This window comes from Panicum virgatum, chromosome 8N, assembly GCF_016808335.1.
Source record: "Panicum virgatum strain AP13 chromosome 8N, P.virgatum_v5, whole genome shotgun sequence".
NCBI lineage: Eukaryota > Viridiplantae > Streptophyta > Magnoliopsida > Poales > Poaceae > Panicum > Panicum virgatum.
In genome coordinates this window covers 42,788,397-42,811,503 of record NC_053152.1, presented here as the reverse complement: position 1 = coordinate 42,811,503, position 23,107 = coordinate 42,788,397, and the positions used below count along the sequence as shown (strand labels likewise).

The window sequence follows — 23,107 nt, the reverse complement described above, 5'->3', positions numbered from 1 at the left end:
GTTTGTATTTTTCCTATTTTTATACGATTTTATATCGATTTTACAAGTTCGCTGTTTAATGCGTCCTAGGCGCCAGGACCTAAATGTAATTTTTTTTACGTTTAGGTCCTGTCGCCCAGCCAGGGGGCGACAGGCCCCTGTCGCCCAGGCAGGGGGCGACAGGGGTATAGTTTTGAAATTTTTCGAAACGGCCATATATTTTTGAAATTTTAATTTTTTTTAAATATAAAAATGAAAAAAATCCCAGGCACAATAGGCTGGCGGCCCAAACAAATGTTGCGACCGAGCCCATAGAGATATCTGGCGCCGGGCTTAGTGTAGCTGGATCGCGCGGGTGAGTACCAGCCCATTTTGGATAGACTGGTGGTGATCCAGCCCAGGTCTATGTTATGAAGCCCAAATGAGTGCTCCGGGCAATCTATCTGCAACGTTTCAAGGTAGAAAAACGATCTTCCCCTCGCCGCCGGCGACAACGAGCTAGCGCGTCTGAACTGAACTCTGAAGATTGAACGACCACACGTGAACGAAATCAATTAGAAAGAGCAAATATGGCATAGAAGGCATCGTGGCTTGTTTACTGTAATTTAGGGGACGTTTGGAAGGGCTTCCTGCGAGGCCGGAGCTGGAGCCGAGCCATATATATTTTTTTTGGCTCCACCTGTCTACCCGCAAAAAGGGCTCCGGCTCTCACAAAATGTCCCGCAGAGCCGCACCAAATGGGCCCTTATTTCGTAGGATGGTATTGTAGTGAAAGCTATCTTTGATGATGACAGAATCTTTGATTTCTCATACAAATTTCATGGGCGGTCACCGAAACAAAAGAGATCATAACAACGACAGGCCGACTATAACTATTGTAAATTAGGTATAACTTCATGAATAAACAACACAGAGTTTGTGTCGTGATAAAAGGTGACCTATGAGGCATATTTACTTTTGTTTCATCGGTAGTCTCCAGTCTGCAGAGACTCTCCAAACTTGAGATGATGTGTTGTTTCGACCACCACCGAGGCTCTGTTCGACTGTTGCCCAAGATTGCAATCAAAGCTTGGACTCAATATTTCTTCCATGCGAATGTCTGGGCGGTAGGTTTAAATCTTCCCACTGTGGATCATCAATTTTGGAGAAATATTGTTCAACTGCCTCCTCATGCACTTGTTCCAAACTTGGAGGCATCCACTGCAAGTACCCACACCGCATCAAAAAGATCGCCACCATCAAAAGGTTATTTTAGATGAATTACGCCAAACAGAAGTAAATTTTGATCGAAATGTGCTAAATATAAAATTATCTGAACCTTTGGGTTTTGATCTTTCTCTATCAGTATAGCTCTACATCCCTGCAAATAGGACTTGGATGTTAGGTATAGAAACCTTGCCCCGCAGGACGAAAAATATAGAGAGATATTGAATGAAAATGAGCTGTGTTGGATATGTAGATGTTTACTTCAAAGAAGTCTTTGCTGAAGTCACCACGGACGACATGGCAAACCATTCTATACTCCCGACGTAAGCAATCCCCAACAGTTTGTGTTCTCCCTTCTCTTATCTGAAATTCAAATTAAAAACAAACAATGGAACAACTATATTCTTATGGACAGAACTGAGACCCCAGAACTGAGGTTGCTGGATACCGATCTCAGGGTGGTTTTTAGGCTAGTAGGAGAAGCCTTTTTCAAGGACTGGATTGTCGCAGTAACCCATTCATCAGCCATATTTGAGGCCACTTGCTCCTGACAAGAAACACGTTAATTAATTCTGCAGGACAGAACAGTGAATCCATAGAAAGCTGCAGTTACTATATCAAACTCACAAGAGCAGATATAATTTCTTCAATTGTCCTTTTGGAAAAACATTTGTTGATGATTTGCAACCTGCTAGGGAGCACCAGAGAATCAAGTTAATGAAATATGAATCAGGGCATATTTCAGCCATTCAATTGGAAACACTCTTATTTATTAGATATATGTATAGCTGACTTGTCTTGTAGTCTAAGTCTGACTTGTCTTGTACTCTAAGTCTACTTGACTCTTACTTGTATATCAAGCCGTCTCGGCTATATATATGAAAGGTCACCCCCCACAATGGGTGTGTGGTGTTTCTCCCTCTCGCTATCTCTCTCTACATGGTATCAAGAGTCCGGGCTCTAACTCCCAACCCCTCCGCTGCCCTAATTTCCGTGCACCGCCACCCCACCCGCACGGCCACCACCCCACCCGGCCGCGCCGCCTCCCTGGTTGCGCCGCCCCAGGTGCCGCCTCCCTGGCCGCACCGCCCCTGGCCGTGCTGCTCCTACGCCGCGCCGCTTCCCTGGCCGCGCCGCCCCTAGCGCCGATCAATCTGATCCGGCGCCATGTCGACGGATTCGTCCACCTCGTCGGCGTCCAGCTCTAGCTCCGGCATCGGCACGACGCCCGGCTCCTCCGACTCCGTCCTCCCGGTCTTCATCAACCCGTACGCCTCCGTCAACGTCAAGACCCACGTCCCCATCGAGCTCGACCTTCGGCTGCCAAACTACAACAAGTGGAACGCCTTCTTCACCGCCATGTGCGGCAAGTTCGGCCTTCTAGGACACATCGACGGCACCATCACGTCCCGTCCGACTGATCCCACCTGGAATCAGTCGGACGCTTGTGTGTGCAGCTGGATGTACGGCTCCGTCTTCGATGGGGTTCTTGACCTCGCCATGGCGCCAAATCAGATCGCCCGTGCTCTCTACACGGCCATCCGTGATCTGTTCCAGGCGAACCAGGAGCCGCGCGCCATCATCCTGAACCAGGAGTTCGCCTCCTTGTCTCAGGGCGACCTTCCTATCGAGGCTTACGCCTCGCAGCTGAAGCAGACTGCCGACGCTCTTCGCGATGTCGGCCACCCCATCCTGGATCGCCAACTAGTGCTCAACCTGCTGAACGGCATCAACCCACGCCTCGCCAACACCGTCGACATCATCGCCAACACGAGGCCACTACCGACCTTCACCGAGGCAGTGAACATGCTTCGCCTGAAGGAACTTTGCCGCGCCAACGACAACAAGGTCGCCTCCAACACTGCCCTTACTGCCTCCACGACGGCAGCCTGCACCTCTGCGTCCTGCTGCTCGGCGGCAGAGGCAAGGGCAAGGGCAACGACTGCAGCAGCAATGATGGCGGCGGTGGCGGCCGCAAGCAGCAGCAACAGCAGACGGGCCAGGGTTCCCAAGGAGGAGCGCGCGGCGGACCCCAGCCCGCCGGCCCATGGGTCTGCTTCAACCCATGGGCCTGGGGCCCACAGCAACAGTGGCGCCCTCCCATGGCGCACTTCCCTCAGGCTCACACCGCCTTCGCGCCGCCGCAGGTGTCGACTCCTGCGCCAACGCCCGCCGGCTACCCTGCACCAGGCCCTTCCATGATGGGCGCATGGGACCAGGCGGGTCTCATCGCCGCCCTCAACCAGATGGCGGAGCAGCGCAACAGCCCTTGGGTCCTCGACACTGGAGCGACGTCTCATATGTCCTCCAACGACGGTATACTTCTATCCCGTCTTTCCCATTCGCCGTCCTTCATCACAGTCGGCAATGGAAATTCCATACCAATTTCTTGTCGTGGCACTTCCAGTATTCCTATAGCTGATTATCTTTTTCAACTCAATAATGTTCTTATCGCTCCGCATCTTGTTCGTAACCTGTTATCTGTTCGACAGCTTACTCGCGATAATAACTGTTCCGTTGAGTTTGACGCTTTTGGCTTCTCTATTAAGGATCTGAAGACCAAGACCGTGATTCTTCGCTGCAATAGTGGCGGGGATCTCTACACCATTCCACCCGCCCACGCCAGCTCCTCCGCAGCCGCCTGCCACGTCGCCTCTGCTTCGTCCTCGTTGTGGCACTCACGTCTTGGTCATCCTGCACCAGCCGCCATTAGTGAACTTAATAAAATTTCAGCTATTTCATGTAATAATGCAGCACGTGGTCTTTGTCATGCTTGCCTGCTCGGCAAACACACATGTCTGCCCTTTACTAGTTCATCATCTAGCACTTCTGCCCCCTTTGAACTCGTTCATTGCGATGTCTGGACATCACCGTTGCTTAGCATCTCTGGTTTTAAGTACTATCTTGTGATGGTTGATGATTTCACACATTACTATTGGGCTTTTCCTCTTCGGCATAAATCTGAGGTCCACAGGCATATTGTTGAGTTTGTTGCTTATGCTCATACCCAGTTTAGCTTGTCTGTCAAGTGCTTTCAGGAGGACAATGGCACCGAGTTCATCAACAACGCCACTTCTACCTTCCTTGCTAGTCGCGGTTTATTGCTTCGCACCTCGTGCCCCTATACCTCCGCACAGAACGGCAATGCTGAACGGATGTTGCGCACACTCAACAACATGGTGCACACCCTCTTGTTTCATGCTTCTATGCCTCCCGCCTACTGGATGGAGGCACTGGTGACCGCCGTTTTCCTGCTCAACAGGCGGCCCTCCTCATCCATTAGTAATGGTATACCACATCATCTCCTGCATCGCTCTATGCCAGACTATTCCTCTCTTCGAGTTTTTGGCTGCCTGTGCTACCCAAACCTTAGTGCCACGACACCTCACAAACTGGCTCCACGCTCTTCTGCTTGCGTGTTCATCGGTTATCCCTCCTCCCAAAAGGGCTACCGCTGCCTCGATCTCTCGACCAGACGCATGATCGTCTCTCGTCATGTGATTTTTGATGAGACTAATTTTCCGTTTTCGGCTACAAAGTCATCTGCGGAGGCTCTTGATTTTCTCCTGCAGGATCGTTGTCACGTCTCTCCCTCGCCTCCTGCGACCAGCGAGCCCTCCCAGGCTCCTGTCGCTGGGCGGGATCTGGTCGACCCCCTGGAGGACGACCCCGCCATTCTCTGGCGCGGTCCTGTTCTCCCGACTGCGGCAGCCATTGGCGGGCCTCCACCGGAACGTAGACCGGCCCCTTCGCCCGCTCCTACGCCAGCCCTGGCCGTCGGTCGTTCACCGGCTCCTGCTCCGACCGCGGCTGCGCCCCAGCCGCGCCCTACGGGATGCGAGTTCTGTTTCGTCTACAATCGTCGCCCACCTCCAGCGCACATCAACGGTCCGCTGCCGCCTCGACGATCGTCCATGACTACCTCGCCGTCCCCGATCCCTCAGGCGCGGGCTCTCCAGTCCTCGCCCCGGGTGGTTGTTCTGCGCTCGCTCCTGGATCCTCCTCGTCGTGTTGTGATGAGGGCGCAGACTGGTTCTCTTCCAGGGCCTGCTGATCGTCTGACGTACTCTGCCGTCCACGCCTCTCCACTTCCGGCTAACTACCGGAGTGCCCTCGCCGATCCTAATTGGCGTGCCGCGATGGAGGATGAGTACAAGGCGCTGATTGACAATGGCACCTGGCGCCTAGTTCCTCGACCACCAGGTGCCAACGTCGTCTCCGGCAAATGGATCTTCAAGCACAAGTACAACTCCGACGGTTCTCTTGCTCGCCATAAAGCAAGATGGGTCGTTCGCGGGTTCTCACAGCAGTATGGCTTCGACTACGACGAGATGTTCAGTCCGGTTGTCAAACAGGCCACTATTCGGGTCGTCCTCAGCATTGCCGCTTCTCGCGCTTGGCCTATACACCAGATGGACGTGAAGAACGCTTTTCTTCATGGTCATCTGGACGAGATGGTCTACTGCCAGCAGCCGTCCTTATATGGGCTTCGTCGACCCCACTGCACCTGATCATGTCTGTTTTTTTTGCAGAAGTCCTTATATGGGCTCAAGCAGGCACCTCGGGCATGGTACCAGCATTTTGCCACATACATTCGTGGCCTTGGCTTCGCAGCCTCGGCTACGGATACGTCTATCTTTGTTTACAAAGAGGGTGCTGCCACTGCTTACTTGCTCACTTTAGAAATATATACAAATTTATAAGTCATGTTTGTAGTCAAACCACTGGGCCCCTCAGGACGCCGATGGAAGTCGTCTATGGATGTGACCGTCGTGGTAGAACTCACCTCTAGGATCCAGTATCTCGTTCAAAATGAATCCGGAGAGCTGCTCGCACACGGCGTTGATCCGATTGGTAGAGTAACATTCGTTCGTCATTCGAGACATCTATAATTTAGGAAAAAAGGACTGATATATTAACATCATGTGTGTTAGTATAATTATGAAAATGTACTAGTGAATGGTTTGTACGTACCCTTAAGTCCTCCGTAGTAGGTTTCCCGCATGGAGTCGTTTTGTGCAAGTAGTCGCATACGTAGTACCCACACCAATCAGTTCCTTATTTTTGTCTCGCACACTTAAGGAGAAACAAATAAATTACTCAATTTAGAACAATTTGGGATTATATACTTAAGTAGACAAATATTTGTGATTCAACATACCGAATAATTTATTTTAACGTTCAGTTCGGACCTCCATTGACCACGTCCTTTGTTTATTTTTACAAATTTTTTCCACACCCTGCGCTCAAAGGTAAGTTTGATATTCAGAAATTGCTATTACCAGAAAAAGGATTTGATTGTGCAAACTGAACTTACCTGTTCAAGGGGTCTATGATATGTTGGATTGCGGACTTTGGATTTCTCATTGAGTCAAAGACTATAAGATTGCCAGTCTCTATGGAGAGTATGAGTATATACATATATGCATTAGACGACTTAGTATTTATTTAGTAATATAACAGAGGATTGAGTCGACCAAGGCTTACCCAAAGTTGTATGGTATGTATATATAGGATTTTAAATTCTGTCTAGTAAACGAATCGTACATGTTTTGGCATGTGTTCTTGTAATTTTTGTTGAGCATTTTCTGGTTGACTAGCAACGGAGACATGAAGCCGATCTGATGGTGCCATCCATATTTTCGGCTTCTCTGAATCTCCTGTCTAAACGATATAATAGGAATTTTATAATGCACACAGATAATTACATTCTTGTTAACAAAAAATATTAATGTAGAGGTAAGTGATACTTACAGAACCCAAATGGTGATGATAGATACGTCGACGGCTTGTCGATGGTAAATGTGATATAAATCTTCGAAGTACACCCAGAAGTCGTCCTCCCCGCGGAAGAAATCTTGGTCACGATATTTGACTAAAAACATTTTGCCTTCGTCATTCGACATTCACAGGTACCATCTATGCAAATTGAACATCTGCGTGCCTAGACATTTCTCCTCTTCCTCAGTGACAAAAGGTTTTCCATGCTCGAATGGAGTAAGAACGAGAGTGACAGGGATTTCTGCTGCCTCGTCTTGCCCCATTGCCTGCTCCAGCGTCAATCTAGTTTTTGAAAGAAATATCGCCGCCTGTAGGTCCGCCTGGAGTTGTACGTCCGTCGGGTGTAGGATTGGCAACCTTGGCACCCGGAGGGGCTCAGTTTCTTTTTGTTGCGTGCCAAGCTAAGGAATGGTCTTGCCACATTTTTTCTTGTCATTTCTCACTTTGTGTGCCTTTATCAGAGTACGATCATAGTCCGAGGGTAAGTTTTTCGGTTTTGGTGGGTTGTCTAGGTTCGCGAGAAGCTTTTTCCCTAATTCTAGAGGTACCTTTTCCTTCTGCGGGGGGACTTTAGACTTCAACTATTCTTTTATATATCGAGCTGTCTCCTCTTCCAACTCCTCAGCGGTCTTCTCATAGGTCAATTTTCTTTCGACCATTTTCTGCTTCTTCTTTTAGGGTCCAGCTGCTGGGAGGGATGCTGTCTTTTTCTTTCCTTTTTCTGGTGCAGGAGGAGTTGGAGTACTCGTGGCCCTTTGCGCCGGCGGAGACGGTGGCGAGGGAGCTGGTTATGGGGACGGCGGTTAGGGAGGCCGCGGAGACGGGCGATCGGTCTGCACGGGATCACTCGTCTGCACGGGAGCCATTGTGCTTGTAGTAAGTTTGATGGCAGCCTTGCGCCATAGAACGATCCCGTGCATTGCGTCTCCCGATGTCTTTTCTCCATCCCATCCAACGAAGTCGAGCTCAAGATCCTCATTGTTTCCAACTATCTGCTCGACTGAGACGGAGGTATATCCAGGGGGTATCAGCCTTCCATGAATTGTAGTACAAGGATTCAGGGGCAGGGCTGACCCGTATGCGACATGAATGGATATATTCTTTGCTCGCACATGAAGCTCGCACGGTGTCGGCATGGTGATATCATCCACTGGATACCTCTGGTCATCTACCGCCGTTGGCTCAATCTGGGGTTGCTATTCAGCTTGTACGTCGGGCGCAGCCGTGGATGCACAGCTGCTGCGTCGCTGAGAGGCCGGGCTTATCACAACATCTGGGTGCAACCCAGCAGTGCCCCTTTATCTCAGAGCTAGCGCTATTGCCTCATTGACCCTGGCGTCCATCTGAGATTCCAAGGATGCAACCTTCCTACTCATCCCTTCTTGGATGGCACTGAGTTTCTCTTCTTGTTCCGCTTTGCTCTTTCTATGAGTCTTGTAAGAGGAATCTCCGGCCCAAGCAACTTTCCATGGGACCACACCGATGCCGCGGGCTCGTCTAGGGTGTTCCGGATTCTTTAAAGCCCTTGTCAGCTCATCATTCTCCCTTTGAGGCTGGAATATTCCTTGTTGGGCCTCATCTATTGCAGCGACCAGATCGCGGGACACTTCTTGCATATGCTCGAGCACGACCAAACTTCCATCCAACTGGTTTAGTGTCATGCCATTAGCAAATAACCACCACTTGGATCTATCCGGCCAATCCCAAGTCATCGGCCTGATGCCTCTGTCCATAAGGTCCTGCTCCATCTTCTGCCATTTTTTATTGCCTTCTTGTACCCTCCAGCCCCAAGGTGGTGGCTGTACTTCTTATTTGCTAAATTCGCCTTGGCCTATTGGGATTTTTCTTGGGCTTCCTCTGAAAGTTTGTATTGTTTGAACTCCTCCCAGTATGGTTTAACTTGAGGAAGATCGTCCCAGTTCGGTTCCTTATCCTTCTTGATGTAATTGGTGTACAACTTCTTCTTGAAACTTGCAAAGATAGGGGCCATCTTTTTCAAGGAACATTTTTTCACAAGTTCTTGGTCAACTCCTTCAGGAAGAGTGAACATATCATTGAGTTCTGTCCATAGCATTTTCTTCTAATGTGGAGGCACATCGTATTGCTGTTCCTCTGGTTTGCTCGATTTCCATAGTCTTGTGGTGATCGGAATTCTCGCCCGAACAATAACCCCCACATTGGTTGACAAATTTCGTGCTAGCAGCCTCTGGAGCACTTAGACAGCCCTCCGCGTCCACTTCTGTGACGACCTGTCTTCCCTCCATTTTCTTGGTTGGCCGGCGTCTCCCTTTTGACTGGCCCAACGAAGTCGATGCGGAGGTCGACTAAATTACAGAAAAGATATGTTAATTGCAAAACTAATCTACCAAAGTCACCATGCATATATAATTAAGATACGTACTGAAACGTGCTGCTGATGGTTGTGCGGCTGCGCAAAGTCATCATCTTCTTCTTCGGCATCTCCAGACATATTTAGAAATGAATCAGCTGTCCGAGCATCTTCTTCACCCATTTGCTGGGCGGTTTTGGCCCTCGTATCTTCGTTTATTGCGTCCAACATGTATTGCCCGGCGGCCTGCTCATCACCAAAGGGGTCCATCCTTAACTGAAAACGTAAAATGTGTTAGAGTATTTAGAGTGTGTGTGTGTGAGAGAGAGAGGGAGTGTGTGTGTTAGAGAGTGTGAGTGTGTGTATATGTGTGTGTGTGTGAGAGAGAGGGAGTGTGTGTGTTAGAGAGTGTGAGTGTGTACCAGTGTCAGTGAGTGTGTGTGAGCGAGAGACCGAGCGTATGTGAGAAGGAGAGAGCGTTGGTCAGCGAGAGTTAGTGACTGAGCGTGTGTTTGCATTTAAGCGCGAGTTTGCGAGATCGAGAAGTAATAAAGTGTTTGAATGACATAATTCTACTCAATATAGTCTTTGAATGGCATAATTAAATAATAATTACATGATACATACAAATCTTTATCTAATATATAACAAAGAAAACACTATATCCATAATTGAATTCTAAAAATATTTCTATAATTCAATTCAAGTTAATATATCTAATAATACAAACACTTTGTAAATTCTAGTTAATATATCTAATTCTCAATAATTCTCACGAATTCTCTCTAATTCTCTACTAATTCTAGTGCATGCAATAAAGTTGTAGATCTAGTTATAAGGAACCCATAACAGTTGAGTTTGCATTTTTCTGATTTTTCTACGATTTATTACCGATTTTACATGTTTTCTGTTTTTTGAAACAAAAGAAAAAGAAAACAAGACTTTACAGTTAGGCCCCTAGAAAGAAATATAGTTCACGGTTATGCCCCTGGCCGGAGACAGAGCAGGGGATGTGGCTTTGGCGGCCGGAATTCGGCGAGGAGGCTCGCCGACGGCGTGCGGCCTGTGGGGGAATCACTAGAGGAGACCTAGGTCTACCTAGAGAGGGTCTTCGCGCGTGCGGAGGTGGCCTATGGAAGCGGATCCGCGGGCGCAGGCAGTCGGCGGCGAGGTCGAGCTGCGGTGGCACTGCTCCGGTGACGGGCTCGGGCGGAGAGTGTGCCGGGGAAGTTTGGCTCGATCTGGTGAAGCTCTTTGGGGGGTCTTCTTGCACGGATTCGGCGCGGATGAAGTCCTTCACCGCGCGGGTCTCGACGGCGGCGTTCACGGCGGTGGCGAGCGGCGTTCCTGGTGACCTCCGTGCGACCTGGATGGGGAAAAGCGGTGTGTGAGCTTGAGGGAGGGAAGGCGAAGCTTGCTAGGGGGTTGTCGTGGTCTGGGCGTGACCGGGGATGGGTGCTTGTTGACGCTCCTTAGCGCCTCCGATTTATATACCGCAAGCGCATGTTTTCGTGTAGCTTTTCCCTCAGAGTATTCCCCCAAGGTTTATCAATCCATGGAACCAAAGAGACAAGAAATAATCTACTAGCATAGAGATTCCTTTGTGTTGAGATGGTGAAAACGAATCTAATCTACTAAAAACACGACAAACACCGAAGGTAGCAAGAGGAAGTTAGAGATAACCAATCTAGATCACCTAGATCATGCATATGTTGTAGTTCCAGCTAGATAAAGTGAAGTAAGATAGATGTGAATCTCAATGAAAAGCCTCTTTAAACCCAAAATCTCCAATCCGATCTCTCGATACTCCGCCTACTCTGTGGAGACGGCCTGTCACGACGCCCCCCTTTTGAACGAGATACCCTGAAGCAAGTCGAACCCCCTTTGGTAGTTCCGCCATGAACCTCTAGCCACCATGACTTCAAGATCGTGCTAAGTGATCTATCTCGATAATAGATCTAGGATGAAGCGAACACAAAGAAAAGAACAAAATCGAAAGAGGAGAACATGGTCGCTAAACATTTGGAAACACAAATAACTTCACCATGAATGATAGTACATCACAAGATCACAACCGGGGCCCTACCTTGATCTTGATGATCCTAGCTCCAGAACTCCGACGTGGTCTTCCTTGCAAGGTTCCCACATCGGCTAGGGCAAACCCTAGACAACAAGCACGACCCTCGGCTCTCCAAGAGGTGTCCCTCTATCTTCTCTGCTCCTTGGCGTCGTCTCCCGAATTGATCTCTGCGTGAACCTTGGGGAGGGGTCTTTAAATAGCCTCAGGGAACCCTTGGTCAAAGGGGAGGTCGAACCGACCTAAAAACAGGCTGGGCCGGCCGGCCCAATGAGCCTAGGCCGGCCGGCCTGGGTCTTTCCTTCGCCGGCTGGTGCTCAACTTTCTCCCCAAGTCTCCTGGAATCTTCTAGAGTTTATGTCTTTTACGATTGCACCCCTTTAGACGTCGTTATCTTCGAGATTTCTTCGAGGAGAAGGATAGGATGGAAAATCCTTCCTTAAATATCTCTTTGCTTTGCTTAGCCACGAAGCATCTCGATCTTATCTTGTGGGCTTTGTCTTTTGGGCTTCATTGGAGGGTGGATGTGTATGAATGGGCCTCTAATCATCACGGCCTTCGATCCTTTGTTCAGGCTTTGGCCTTCGTCATTCTTCGTATCATCGCGTGATCGTGGGCCTCACCATTTCATGCTCCAAAATTGGTAAAAAACCTGCAAAAACGAAGTACCTCCAAAATATATGTGCAAATGTGAAAACGACCAATAATTGGGCCGAGGTTAGGATGGTTAGTGATTTTGATATTAAATTCATGCCATTATCAAAGTTAAACAGGGGATAAAATGGATACTTAAGGAGCGCCAACAGTGCTCCGCGGCGGGGTGGTGCTCGGCGGTGGCAATGGCAATGGCGAGCGGCGTTCCAGGGTGCAGGGAGGAGAGTGGGGGCTCGGATTGGGGTGGAATGGAGAGGGGAGGGGCCGGAACGTGTGCTGCGCGAGCAAATGGTGGAGGAGATGGGCTGCTAGGGGACGGCCATGGCGGCGACGGGCGGTGTTCTAGACATAGGGGTTTGAGGGCTCGGCTCTAGGTGAAAGAAAGGATTGGAGGGGGTGTACCTGTCGAGGCAGCCGGGGAGAGCCGGACCGAGGTGGCGGCGCGAAGGGGAGGGGGCGCCAGCGTCGACACGGAGGCGGAGGCGTAGGCGGCGGCGGTGCACCAAGACGGGTCGGGCGGGGGTGGCCAGGCGTCCAGGTGGCGGCGTCGCGGCAGAGAGAGGTCCAGGCGTGGAGGCGGCGGCGGTGGACGACCGGGCGGCGGCAGAGGACGATCGTCGGAGGAGGCGACGACGGACGATCGGGGGCGTCGAGAGGGCCGGCAGTGGAAGGAAGTAGTGAGGAAGAAGAGAGGACACAACCTTTTATACCATAGAGCCTTTGGTACTGGGTGAAAACTCCACCCGGTGCCAAAGAGGGCCTAAGGCACCGGTTGGGAGACCACCCGGTACCAATGGAAACCCGTAGGCCAAAGGCACCGGTTAAATTCCTAAAACCAGTGCCTTAGGCCCTTTTCAGTAATGTACTTTAGACATATTGCCGCCTTCAAACTTGAAATCACTACATAGCTGAATGGAAAGGCAAAAATATCTATGCGCCGCGGCCCGGGTTCGACTCCAGGTCACCCATCTTTTTTTGGCAAAGGCATTGGTACCGGTTGAAAATATCAACCGGTACCAATATGTTTTTACGGAAAATCTTTTAAATGCACAATAAATCTTTTAAATGCATAATAAATAATTTAAATGCATAATAATTCTATTAATTACATAATAAATCATTTAAATGCATAATAAATTAGATAATTGCAAAATAAATGATTTAAATACATAATAAATCAGATAATAGCATAATAATTATATTAAATACATAATAAATAATTTAAATGCATAATAAATTAGATAATTGCAAAATAATTATATTAATTACATAATAAATCATTTAAATGCATAATAAATTAGATAATTGCAAAATAAATGATTTAAATACATAATAAATTAGATAATTGTATAATAATTATATTAATTACATAATAAATCATTTAAATGCATAATAAATTAGATAATTTCAAAAAAAAATCATTTAAATAAATAATAAATTAGATAATTCCATAATAAATCATTTAAATACACAATAAATAAGATAATTGAATAATAAATCAGATAATTGCATAATAAATCTGATAATTGCCATAACAATCATAGATAATCATTAATAGCATGTTCAAGAGAAATATTACAAGACATAATCATTCAACTAATGGAATATTAACGATGGTTCGCTTTACAATCATCCCTTTCATTGTGATCATGGCGTGCGTAGGGAGCCTCCTCTTCGGCTAAAAGAATACTTGTGTCAACCTCCACTGCGAATGGAGTCATATCTTCAACCTTGTTGTATTCTTCTTCATCTGTGACATCGTCGACTCCGACAATTTTTCTTTTGCCTGCCAGAACAATATGGCGCTTTGGCTCACCTTTGGACCTACAAAACTTAATTTATTTCTGGACTTGTCCTTTCTCGGTTTGCTAGACATGTCCTGCACATAGAAAACTTGAGTGACATCTTTAGCTAGGACGAATGGTTCGTCTCGATAGCCAAGCTCTTTGAGGTCTACCGTTGTCATTCCGTACTCGTTGATATCGACACCTTTTCCTGTCAGTTTAACCCATTGGCAACGAAATAGAGGGATCTTCAACGGCCCATAGTCGAGTTACCAGATCTCTTCAATGTAACCAAAATATGAGTTCGTTTGGCTACTAGAGTCAGTGGCATCAATACTGACACCACTATTTTGATTGGTGCCCTTGTTATCTTGGGCTCTTGTATAAATTGTGAAACCATTAATTTCATATTCTTGGTACATCAGGATTGAATTTGCCAGACCCCTGGCCAGCCAAGCTAGCTGCTCATGAATTTCATCGTTGGCCATGACTTTCTTCTGCAGCCAGGTGGCGAATGTATTGTTATGATGTTTTGTAATCCATGTCTCGGACTTCAAAGAGTACATGATTCGCACAATTTGCATCTGCTCCTCCATGTATGGAGCCACCAAGACTGATTGTTGCAGAACTGTGAGATGTTCTTTGCTAAATGTGGCATGATCTGTGGCATTTACTGATTTCCTTCCAAGTGTGCCCTTTCCAATCAGCCGCCCCTTATGACATGATACTGGAATCCCAATTGGGCACAGTTCTTCCACATAGTCAACACAGAACTCAATGACCTCCTCTGTGTCGTAACCCTTCGCAATGCTTCCTTCTGGACGAGCCTGATTGAAGAATGATGGAGGAAATATCATCTCAAGACTGACTAAACTTGGGACAACATCCTCTTGTAGCCTGCTTAAACTCGATGGATCGATTGCCTTCTGAGAAATTGTGTTGAGAAAGGCGCATAACTTTATGATTGTTGCCCGAACATTAGCTGGTAGAATACCTCTAAGTGCAACTGGAATCAATTGCGTCATCAACACGTGACAGTCATGGGACTTCACGTGTGCGAATTTCTTCTCTTTCAGGTTCAGTAGCCTCTTTATGTTCGAAGAGTAGCCCGATGGGACCTTGATACTATTTAAACAGTCAAACATACTTTGGTTCTTTTCCTTACTAAGAGTGTAGCACGCAGGACCTAGGTAATGACGTCCTTTATCCCTTTTTTCTGGATGTAGGGCGGCCCGTTATTTCATACGTTGAAGATCTTTCTACGCTTCCAGTGTATCCTTTGGCTTACCATAGACACCAAGGAAGCCTAGAAGGTTCACACAAAGATTATTTGTTAGGTGCATCACATCAATGGCGTGGCGGACCTCTAAGACTTCTCAATAAGGTAACTCCCAAAATATAATCTTCTTCTTCCACATAGGTGCACGACCGTCGTCACTCTGCACTGATCTGCTGCCGGGTCCTTTTCCGAATACTACTTTTAAATCTTTGACCATTTCAAACACCATTTTCCCACAACGGTGCCTAGGCTTGGTATGACGATCTACCTTTCCACCATAGTGAGCATGCTTCCTCCTTAATGGGTGTTTGATCGGAAGAAATCGATGATGACCCATATACACGATCTTCCTACAGTGCTTGAGGTACGTGCTGTCGGTTTCTTCTAAACAATGGGTGCATGCCCTATAACCCTTATTGGAATGTCTGGAGAGGTTGCTTAGTGCTGGCCAATCGTTGGTGGTTACGAAAAGCAATGCACGAAGGTTAAAATGTTCCTCTACGTGTGCATCCCACATACGAACACCCTCTTCTTTCCACAACAATAGGAGATCCTCAATCAGTGGTTTCAGATATACATCTATATCGTTATCAGGTTGCTTCGGGCCGGGGATAAGCACCGGCATCATAATGAATTTTCGCTTCATACACAACCAGGGAGGAAGGTTGTATATACAGAGTGTCACAGGCCAGGTACTATGGCCACTGCTCTGCTCACTGAAAGGATTCATGCCATCCGTACTTAAGCCGAACCTTACATTCCTCGCATCATTTGCAAATATTGGGAATGTTCTGTCCACCTTTCTCCACTGCGACCCATCAGCGAGGTGTCTCAACATATTATCTTGCTTACGTTCTTCTTTGTGCCATCACATCAATTTAGCATTAGTTTTGTTCATGAACAAATGTTTTAGACGTGGTATTAGAGGTAAATACCACATCACCTTGGTAGGCACCCTCTTCTTGACACGCATCCCATCAATGTCGCCTGGATCATCTTGAGGGATCTTGTACTGGCATGCGTTGCATACAAGGCATGAATCCAAATTTTCATACTCACCTCGATATAGGATGCAGTCATTAGGACAAGCATATATCTTCTGTGCCTCTAATCCTAAAGGACAAATAACCTTTTTTCCTCGTATGTTGTCTCCGGCAAGGTGTTATCCTCAGGGAGTAAGTTTTTTTTAAGTTTCAGCAACTTCTCGAATCCCTTGTCAGACAAACCATTTGATGCCTTCCATTGCAATAATTCTAATGTGGTACCCAACTTCTTTTGGCCTTGTTTGCAATCTGGGTACAACAATATTCTGTAGTCCTCCAACATACGCTTCAGATCTCTCGATTCTTTTTTATTTCGCAAACTTCCTAAGCTTCGCGCAGCATCTGACCGAGATCATCTTCTACATCGTGTCCTTCAGCATCTTCTTCAGACTCACCCATTGCAATGTCATCTTAAAAGGCACCGTAATTGCCTGCAAAGTCAGGAATCCTGTCATCTTCTTCTTCATTATTATCCAGCATTATTCCTTTTTCTTCATGCTTGGTCCAAACATAATAGTTCAGCATAAAACCACTACTGAACAAGTGATTGTGGATGGTTCTTGATGATGAGTAATCCTTCTCATTCTTGCAGTTTTTGCATGGACAGCGAACAAAACCACCATACTTGTGGTTCTCTGCAACTTTAATGAATTCATGCACACCATCGATGAACTCCATTGAACGCCGGTCCGTCATGTACATCCATTGCCGACTCATCTGGGTTCACATTTCATATATTAACATCAAACTAGTGTCAACATAACCATTCTTAAATAAACATTGGAAGTAAAAATAATAATATATTGAATTAATCAATGATTGATTACTAAACAAATTAAATTGGAGTGTCATCAAAATTATATACTATAAATATATATTATGCATGCCTAATATAAAAATATAATAATCCAAATCCTAACTATATATAAATAAATAGTTATCTTATGCCTAATATTTTATATAACAATAATATGAAACATAAACTAAATCAGGTCCAAAAATATATATCTACAAATATTTATTATGTGTATAAACTAAATCAAGTGCTAACTACATCTACAAAATTAATTTGTAAAAGTATTGAAAAGAATATTACTAACCTTTTAAAAAAATGAAAAAATTCGCCCCCTTCCCTCACTCAGCTGCCATGAACAGTGAGTTCACAGTAGCTTGGGGGGGAGGGGGCGGGGTATTTAAGTAGGAGCACAAAGGCACCGGTTGGTGCTAATCAACCGGTTCCAAAAGTAATTGATCAGCACCGGTTGAAGGCACCAACCGGTGCCTATGTCCAGGGCCAGCACAGGCACCGGATCATGGCATGACCCGATGCTAATGTCTACTCCATAAGAACCGGGTCTTGCCACCACCCGGTGCCATTGATGCATGGCCATTTTGGTACCGGCTCAAGGAGTTACCCGGTGCCTTTGTCAGTGCATTGGCACCGGTTTGTGCCGTTGCGCGCCTTGCCAGCGCTCGGCGCAGGCCAAGAGTACCGGCTATTGATGCAGCCGGTGATGATGTCTCACATTAGTACCGGTTCAAGGAACAAGTGGTTCCTTTGGCCTGAATCTTTGACCTGTTTTCTAGTAGTGAAAATGGTTCAGCAGAACATGTGAAAACATCACACTCAACCGTGGGAAACTGCTCACATTCTGACTTCTTCGTTGACCATAAGTTGCTCCAACGTTTCTAGGGGAATTGCTAAATATTATGTTGCTAGATATCAGGTATCATAGTATTTGAACACAAATTATGTATCCTCACACGTAAATTCCTCAACGAATTCCATTTGGATCAATTCCCACCATCCATGAAGGTTGCCAATTCAAGTGGCGGAACATGTTAGCTCACAAACACAACTCGATTAAATTGTTTTTCTTTACATATGGTTAAAGGTTCATCTTGACGTTGGAAGAAAATTCACTTGTTCATCACGAAGTTAGTTGCTCCTTGAGTTGCACGCTTAAGAAGCAGGTTCCTTGCTTCACTTGCAATTCCCTCGGGCTGCACGGGAACGAATATTGACATTTCAGGCAGCTGGAAATGAGTACTTCATTAACTCAAATTGCATCACTCACCTCTTCTGGAAACCAGACACCTGGCTGTGTGTTGCCCTCAATAATTGTTAAAATGAATGCGGCTACTGCATAGCCGACTGATCTGAAAAAAATCACCCTAAACATGCTTAGATGAGGATCATAGTCAAGTACCCCTCTTCCTATTTTGTTTAGGGCACTGCTAAAACCCTTACATGCTTAGATAGCACTCCACAATACTTCTATTCACTGCTGCAAGCTGATGAGGATTACTCCTAGACTTCAAGTTAAATGTATGCGTAATAACTAATTTTCCCGACCGTGCTTGAGCATGTTTTTCATTAAGAGGGAGAGAACAGTTACAAAAGGGTCGGCTATAGAATGGGGAACTGGCCCGACATAGACACAGGGGACAATTACATTTAAACGTTGCGCGACCTGAGAGCCAACCTAGAGCACCTACAACTAGCTCTAGCCAAGACCCGATATATCTCATCGGCCATCCTAGACAACACCTCATTGATCGTTTGGACACAACGATCAAAGATCCTGTTATTCTTTTCTTTCCAAAGGAGCAAGGAAACTAAAATCACTAGGGAGTCAAAACATCTGCGACCATCTTTGGGTATGGGAGGTTTTAAATACACCTGCATCCTTATGCATCTGTTTTTCTATTTAATATCGTGACATTGATAACACTGTGAAGCTTCCTAAGTGCATGTAATCTCGAATATGCTCAATTTGTAAGTTATGCTCAGTAGTACTTACACCGACAACTTTTCGTGAGTAAATAATCCCACACTATTCTGGCCATTTGAATGCTCCAAGACTACCTACAGAAAGGAAATAAAATTGGTTGGGTAGTGCCATTTAGTAGTTGTAGTCCCTACTTACTTTGGACACATTTATCATTAGAAATCATCTGCTGTTTGGCTGTTGGTGTTAGTTTTCTCTCTTTTTTTCCTGAAAATAATAATAAGAAAAGTTGAATAGTGCATACTCTCATGGCGACACATTCTCCAGCAATGACATCAATGGTTCGAACAATGGGATCAACCAACTCAACCAGTTTTAGGACCTTATTTTTATCCCTCAAGGACTCCTGAAACAGACCAAGATGGAGTTACATATATTGTATTATTACTACCTATTCGTTTGAAACTTCCATTGCAGTTTATTATCTGAAGGATAAAATGAAATAACTTCATACTGCATAATTTTAAAAGAAAAATTACTTACAGTAGGTAAAAAGGTTGCAAAAGTATGCATTCCCCAATTCCAGAAGAAAGGATCCGAACCAAATCGAGCACTAACAGTTGGCACACTTAGAATCTTAAAAGTACTCTTCACTTCAGGTAAATTCCTGTAATAGACAATGTAATATGAATTTATTAGTGTCGATCCTGTTTTGTCCATTGAATTTCTAATTTGTCAATTATAAGATATGGAAAGATAGTGTTAGTAAAAAATACTTACAATAAGTAAACATCTTTCTTTCCAACACCCTTTCCAAAATCAATGTTTAGAGATCCACTATAGGGCTTTAGCTTCCTTTCCTTTCCTAAATGACTAATAAGAATGACTTACGAGTTTTTCCAACACTGAAGAACACAAATAGTGAACAAATGGAGAAGTTAAAAGTACCCTTGTTATATACAATGACATCCTCCCCAAGTAGCAAAAAACTTGATGCCAATGTTGTGGGGCCAACACCACCAGAACCAGCGATGTAATAGAAGAATCTAGAAAAGATATTTAACATATGTATCAGCTATGGATTCATATAGTAAGCTAATTTCTGACTTAGTAAACTAAAGTACCAAACTAGTTAATGCAATGCATATATTGTTGAAATAATGGGATTGCTTTAATTATCTGTTTCACATGGCAGAAGAAAACCAAATATTGCAATGGTTCTTTTGCATCGATTTTTTTCATAAAAAAGAACTGGTAAGAGGCCGGGTTGGATTTTGGTATGATGTATCACTTTGATGTAATTGTCTAAGATCAATAAAGGTTCCCTTTTCCAAAAAAAGAGAGAGATGCTAATTTTAAAAAGAAGCACCTGGACGGGTGGAGTACAAGTGAGACAACTCTGCAAACAGGCTGAATGACTATTTTGAAAATTACTTTTCTAGACAATAAAAAACTCTAGCCTTACCTTAGTCTTTCAGGTTCACTAGCCTTTTCCCTTCTAGCAGCATGCACCAGCTCGGCAGCCATCACTGTCACAGAGAATAATGAAACACATGAGTAAGCACTTCAAAAACAATATGTTCGCCTGTTATATACATAATTGCCTGCTATTTCACTACCATCTGATTTTGCTACATTAATTAATTATAAAGATTGTGATCTACTTTGGTTTGTGTCACACTCTGTCCTCGGAACAAGGCACATGGAACCAATTTCATCATTTCCTCAATTTCACAAAGGACAAGGCACATGCAACCGATTTCATCATTTGCCCAATTATTTGACCAGGACCTGGTTATTGAATATGGCTTGGCAATTAAACAATACTGTCCCCCTCCGTGCACGTTTGGACAATATGTGTGGTCAGGGCTTTTAGCCTCAAAAAGAGTGAAATTGGTATGAATAAGTTAACCCCCAAAAAGATAGTTTTAGTTTTTATCAACACATGCTATGATAAATTGATCTACTTGTGGCATCGTATAGACAACCCATTAATTCTCTGTACATTCCCTCATAAAAACATGTTATGTCCATTTATTCGTTTATGATTTCTCAACTGACATGATCAAAGATCCATATTTCTCTTCTTCCCTTTTTCAAGTTTGAGCACACCTTTTCTTGTGAGTAATCAATCTAAATTTTGTGCTTCGGTTCGAAAATTAATGTTGGATATCACGCCATTTATCTAAACTATTAGCCAAAAGGATAATAAGCAAAAGGAACCATTTTTGTGTAACAGTCAAGAACATTAACACTAACTACTCAAAAACGCAAACAATAAACATAAAGCAAATTAAATTTGACTAATTTATCGTATCACGGGAATGGTGAATACCGTTGCTCACTCCAGGACATATGCCTGCAGTAATAATAGCTGGAACACCACTAGCTTTCGCCTGTTCATGGAAACCTTTTGCTCTCCACGAATAATCAGCATCATCACAAACATCAATGTATGGTGTCTATATATGGAAGATGAGCAAAGTTCGTTAATAAGCATATCATTAACCTCGACAGATACAAGGAAAATTATGCAACTGATGAGCGCTGTCGATCTCTCAAGCACGGACACCTTAGTAGATATTGCTGCCTCCAAGACAGTGCACTTGTCCTCCCTTTGGAAAGGACCTGCAGCATGGACAACTAAATCCGCACCTGGGAAAGGGTACTCTGGAGTCAATATCGGTATATCCAAGATGTGACATAGGACACTCCTCCGTTTCGAAATGTATGTCGCCATTGACTTTTTTATACAAAGTTTGATCATTCGTCTTATCAAAAAAATTTATCCAAACACAATTTTTTTGAATAAAATAAATGGTTAAACATCGAACCATAAGTCCAGGGACATACATTTCGAAACAGAGGTAGTAAAATATACAACTTAAGTACTCCCTCTGTTCAACAAGAGTGGCATTCTGATCATGTTGTGTCACATAATTAAACAGATATGTTGTTGCATTACTAACCATACAGGGCCGCCTCCAACATGCTTGGATCGTGAATATCAACTTGGACAAACTCCGATCGCTTTCCAAGTTTAGATGCCAGAGATTTACCTTTTTCCCTAGCAAATATATCACATTAATTAGTCAATAACTAAGATATATGAGAACATATCAGGTCCAAACCAACCGATCGAGTGTGCTACGACCATCCTCTCTGACAAATTTTGAGGGACAACATATAATGCGGAACTAATTATGCATGAATAATAATGAAGTACGAGTACAAAGATTTCGATCGAGATGTGTCTAATGGGAGATCTAATGGGGGAGAGAGAGAGAGAGAGAGAGAGAGAGAGAGAGAGAGAGAGAGAGAGAGAGAGAGAGAGAGAGGCAATAACATGTACCTGTTCCTGCCTCCGATGAGGATGCGGAGGTCAGGCCGGAGCTTGGAAAGCGCGGTGGCCGTGGACCAGCCCACACGGCCAGTGCCGCCAAGCACGAGCACACGGAGGCCGCCCCTCGAGGGCTTCTTCTCGGCAGCGCCGGTGGAATGAGCGGCAGCAGGAAGAGCCGGGAGCGGCACTGGCATGCATGCTCGGACCATTCCCATGGCGGCGATGATTCCTTTGCTTTGAGCCTGCATATACAACAAGGTCAACGTGATCATCACAGCTCACAGCACAGGGGATCTGTTCTGTTCTGATCTGGTAGATAGTACTAGTATATACATAAACCGTACACACTTGGAGTATATATAATCGAGGATTCGAGATCAGATCACCGGCCCGTCGTCGGTGTATTTACGCAATGAGTTTGACTCCTACCTTTTGCTACAACGTACTTCTATAGATGAACTATGGATGTGTATCGTTTATTTCAAATTTTTTGGAAACCTCTAAGTATAGTTTTTAGGAGGGTTTTCACAGTTGCACCGAGTTGGTGGTTTGCACTGACTCAAAACGTCTATGTGACTGGGCACTTGTCATGCGACTATCTCTAGCGTGACAAAAATGATTATTTTCTGAAAATGTAGTTACTTACATGATGTTTTTAATATTTTAGATTAAAAGGGTTAAAATAAAAAACGGTTACTCACTGTGGATTTGCATAGTGCAATGTGCAAAACCAGCAACGAGAGGGCCTTTTCAACCCGACACTAATGTACGAATCTGTAGTAGTGGTGGTGGGTGGCCTTGCATTAGTGTAACTCCATCACCGACACAACCCTTGTGGCAATGCGAACGATCAACTAGATAAGCAATTTTTGGGTCTCAAATCTCCTTAGCTTCGACGAT

The 23,107-nt window shown here is 45.2% G+C and overlaps 2 protein-coding genes across 2 annotated transcripts; both read right to left on the bottom strand.

The window, feature by feature from the left end:
* Positions 1-759: 759 nt before the first annotated feature.
* Positions 760-1,936, bottom strand: LOC120685339 (probable 3-hydroxyisobutyryl-CoA hydrolase 2). The gene is made up of 5 exons (XM_039967194.1): positions 1,813-1,936; positions 1,634-1,732; positions 1,447-1,548; positions 1,298-1,339; positions 760-1,179 (listed from the first exon to the last, which is right to left on the bottom strand). The coding sequence occupies exons 2-5, from the start codon at positions 1,712-1,714 to the stop codon at positions 1,042-1,044; spliced, it is 363 nt and encodes a 120-aa protein (XP_039823128.1). The 5' UTR covers positions 1,715-1,732; positions 1,813-1,936; the 3' UTR covers positions 760-1,041.
* A 15,967-nt stretch (positions 1,937-17,903) lies between these two features.
* LOC120685336 lies at positions 17,904-22,506 on the bottom strand. Its single transcript, XM_039967192.1, has 12 exons — positions 22,217-22,506; positions 21,834-21,931; positions 21,437-21,519; positions 21,200-21,326; positions 20,330-20,393; positions 19,813-19,910; positions 19,645-19,729; positions 19,408-19,531; positions 19,169-19,270; positions 18,937-19,001; positions 18,211-18,292; positions 17,904-18,136 (listed from the first exon to the last, which is right to left on the bottom strand). Exons 1-12 carry the CDS (start codon positions 22,477-22,479, stop codon positions 18,053-18,055), a joined length of 1,275 nt encoding a protein of 424 aa, XP_039823126.1. The 5' UTR covers positions 22,480-22,506; the 3' UTR covers positions 17,904-18,052.
* Positions 22,507-23,107: the final 601 nt, after the last annotated feature.

Coding starts and splice junctions, on each gene's coding strand:
- LOC120685339 (XM_039967194.1), bottom strand. CDS start 1,714: ATGGCTGATGAATGGGTTACTGCGACAATCCAGTCCTTGAAAAAGGCT. Junction 1,340..1,446: donor TCAGCAAAGACTTCTTTGAA/GTAAACATCTAC, acceptor TCCTATTTGCAG/GGATGTAGAGCTATACTGAT. Junction 1,180..1,297: donor AGAAAGATCAAAACCCAAAG/GTTCAGATAATT, acceptor GGGTACTTGCAG/TGGATGCCTCCAAGTTTGGA.
- LOC120685336 (XM_039967192.1), bottom strand. CDS start 22,479: ATGATCACGTTGACCTTGTTGTATATGCAGGCTCAAAGCAAAGGAATC. Junction 20,394..21,199: donor ATGTCCTGGAGTGAGCAACG/GTATTCACCATT, acceptor TCTCTGTGACAG/TGATGGCTGCCGAGCTGGTG. Junction 18,293..18,936: donor ACTCACGAAAAGTTGTCGGT/GTAAGTACTACT, acceptor GATTTTTTTCAG/ATCAGTCGGCTATGCAGTAG.